At 36.1% G+C, this 3,159-nt stretch overlaps 1 protein-coding gene across 1 annotated transcript; it reads left to right on the forward strand.

Annotated features, from left to right (window-relative positions):
• Positions 1 to 2,003: 2,003 nt before the first annotated feature.
• Positions 2,004 to 2,787, forward strand: LOC114542870 (ATP-dependent DNA helicase PIF1-like). The gene has a single exon (XM_028562257.1). The coding sequence runs from the start codon at positions 2,041 to 2,043 to the stop codon at positions 2,785 to 2,787; it is 747 nt and encodes a 248-aa protein (XP_028418058.1). The 5' UTR covers positions 2,004 to 2,040.
• Positions 2,788 to 3,159: the final 372 nt, after the last annotated feature.

Consider the following 3,159-nt stretch of genomic DNA (forward strand, 5'->3'; position numbering starts at 1 on the left):
TTTATCCCTAAAACTAAGCTAAAATAACAGCAGAAATGAAATCTACGATAATTTTACTATACTGACTATATTTTAATATTGAAAACAAATTATGGAAGCGAGAAAAATGCGAAAAGCTTTTAATATTTTACTCATTTTTTGAATGGGACGATGCTGGACCCGCGCTGTTGACTTTTGAGAACGTTTGAAAATGACGAATACGTAATCTGATTGGCTCTTTGAAAACCGTCAAATTTGCATACCGGGGGGATAGCACTCGGAGTCGGCAAGAAAATGCAAGCGCGGGAAAAATCTAATTTTTATGCCAGTCTGAAATTACGGCCCTTTAAAAATGTTTTTTATTAAATTATAAAGGTAATTTTGAAGGATATTGTCTGGAGGTGTATTTAATATGTGATTATTTACGCAGCGTTTGTAAAAAGCGTAAAAAATGTAGCTCGGTTATAAGAAATATCTCGGACGTACGTATACAGTAAGTATATTTAGTTTATAAAAACCTTATAATTTGCGTCGTGTTGCCTATGGTCTTGCTTTCAAAACAAAATTATATACCTTTAAATATCTCGCGATGAACAGGCAACAATTTAAACTACAAAGCTACAATTATGGGGAAGGAGAAGACCAACGACAAAGTATACTGTCTCAACTCTGATTTTTATATTTGGTAAGTAATTTTTATGTAATGTTTATATAAACATATTTGCAGTTAGATATTTAAGAAATACAATCCATAATTGTTTGGTTAAAAAGTACTTTCCTATCAGGGCTAACGTATATAAAGAACATAATAAAATTATAGCATAATTGTCTAATAAACACAATTTGGGTTGAATTACTCAGATACTGTCCCTTATATGGCTTAAAATACTTTCTCACCAGGAATTATACGCATATAAAAAAAGCATGTCTTCCTTTTTACGATTACCACACTCATGGGAAAGGGAAAGCTTAAAAATCTATACTTTTACCAATAACATAACGGCAGTAAATCTATGCTATTGCTATACACAGTAGAATCATGATTGTATAGGTGTATTAAACTTGAACTGTATTAAAAAAACTCACCAATAGACATATTACGACTTCTTTAAACGCCAGTCAACCAAACTCTTTTTAGTCTTTTCTTTACCAGCATACATCATGTTTATAAGAGTCCATGCGTATTAATGTTGATTTCACGACCATACATTTAATATTATGCAGGAATAGTTGACGTGCGGCTTTTCACAAAGGGACCGAAAACAAAAATCTTTGCTAAAGTACTCGTCCAGAAAAACGCCATTTGAGTTGATCCATCAATTTTCTACCAATAGAATATTGCTAAAGGTTTCAGATGACACACAAGTAGGCAATTTCGTCAAGCAGGCAATCCATGAATCTGCAATAAATAAGGAAATCGAAAAAAGAACGGCTGAAAAACCACATGATCAATCGTCGATAAAAACATGAATAAACAAGATCGTAATGCCGAAGAAAACTAAATTTTTTTGTTCATTCATACCTTGCCAGCATTCCTGTAGTTTTTTTTCATAATTTGAGCCCAGATCACTACGAAAAATGCATGAAAATGCACGATTTTTCGCTCATCGAACACTTTGCTGTTTGCCAAAAACGTGTCTGTAATTTTGATGGCGAAAACCGGTCTGACCGGTTATATTCAAGTCAAATGACGTAACAAGTGCTGGGGGAGGGTCACGTGCCAGAATGTTATAGTATACAGTTAATACAGCTAGAATGTTATAATATATATAATACACAAACGCGACCTTGTTGGAAGGTTATCGAAATAATTGAAATACTTATAACTGTTTATTAAGTTTGCATGCATCCAATTTTAACAAAATACACACATTATACTGATTATAGGAATAAACTGGTGTCATGCATGAAAAATCAAAATATATAGTTCACACCCCTCACTTAGTCTTAGTTCATCTTAGTTGTTGTAGTTTATGTGAATGCAATAGGATCTGAATCCACCTTTGCGAACTACAGGCCGGTAGATAAACATCTTCCTTATTACAGAGATTACATCAATCCATGAATCAAACGGTTGATTTATCATCCATCAAGTTGACAAAAGAGCAACAAGACGTCGCAGACCTCGCAGAACTTGGCCATAATGTTTGCATATTTGGAAGGGCTGGCGTGGGAAAGACTACAGTTGTCGAAGAAATAACGAAAAGATTAACTGCAAATGGAATTAAAGTTCAAGTTCTATCATCAAGTGGGATATCGTGCATGGCTTATAACTGTGGGGCTAAAACTGTCCACGCCCACTATGGCTTGCAAACTGCAGAGCTGCCAGATAGTCTCTTGATTGAACGTTCCCTTCGACGGCAGAATATACTCGAAAACATAGAAAATACTAACGCAGTAATTTGGGACGAGATTTCAATGTCCAGTGAACGTATTTTTAGTTTAGTCAATCTTCTTCAACACACTGTCTTAAAAAATAACCATCCTTTTGGAGGTGTTCAAATCATTTTAGTTGGTGATTTCTGGCAGTTGAAGCCGATTCCAGGTCCATTCGATTTAGGAAAAGTGATATATTCTTCGGAGCTGTTTGAAAAGGCATTCAAACATCGATTTAAACTGACAACGATTTGGCGTCAAGGGGGTGAAGAGTTAAAGTTGAAAGCCGCATTAGATCAAATACGATGGGACAATGCGATGATGCGACAGAGGAATATCTCCAAGGTTTATCGGAAGAACCTATCTCGCATTGCACTCAGACGAGCCTCCTGTTCATATCTTTTTCAAGAGATTGCCTGTCAGCGTTCATAATTTAGATGTTCTATCAAAATACCAGGAGACCTAATGATGTTTGAGAGCAGCGACACGGGTAGTGCGCAATGTCTGGAAACCACAGTTCGCAAGATTGTCAGTTTAAAGAAAGGGTGCAATGTAATGCTGACCTATAACCTAACGCACAACTTAAAAACGGCTCTCGAGGAAAGTTTGTTGGAGCAGAAAATGATTGCCTGGTCGTAAATTCCCGCGAATTGGAAATGTCGCCATTTCTAAACGAACATGGTACATGTACAACAGATATGGGACAATAAAAGCCAGCAGAACCCAATTTCCCATTGCATTGAGTTACGCAATTACCGTTCATAAGGCGCAAGGTATGACGCTGCCAAGTGTTGTGATTCATTG

The sequence above is a fragment of the Dendronephthya gigantea genome, unplaced genomic scaffold (assembly GCF_004324835.1).
Source record: "Dendronephthya gigantea isolate DGI-Jeju-01 unplaced genomic scaffold, DenGig_1.0 000406F, whole genome shotgun sequence".
Classification (NCBI taxonomy): Eukaryota; Metazoa; Cnidaria; class Anthozoa; order Malacalcyonacea; family Nephtheidae; genus Dendronephthya; species Dendronephthya gigantea.

Coding starts and splice junctions, on each gene's coding strand:
- LOC114542870 (XM_028562257.1), top strand. CDS start 2,041: ATGAATCAAACGGTTGATTTATCATCCATCAAGTTGACAAAAGAGCAA.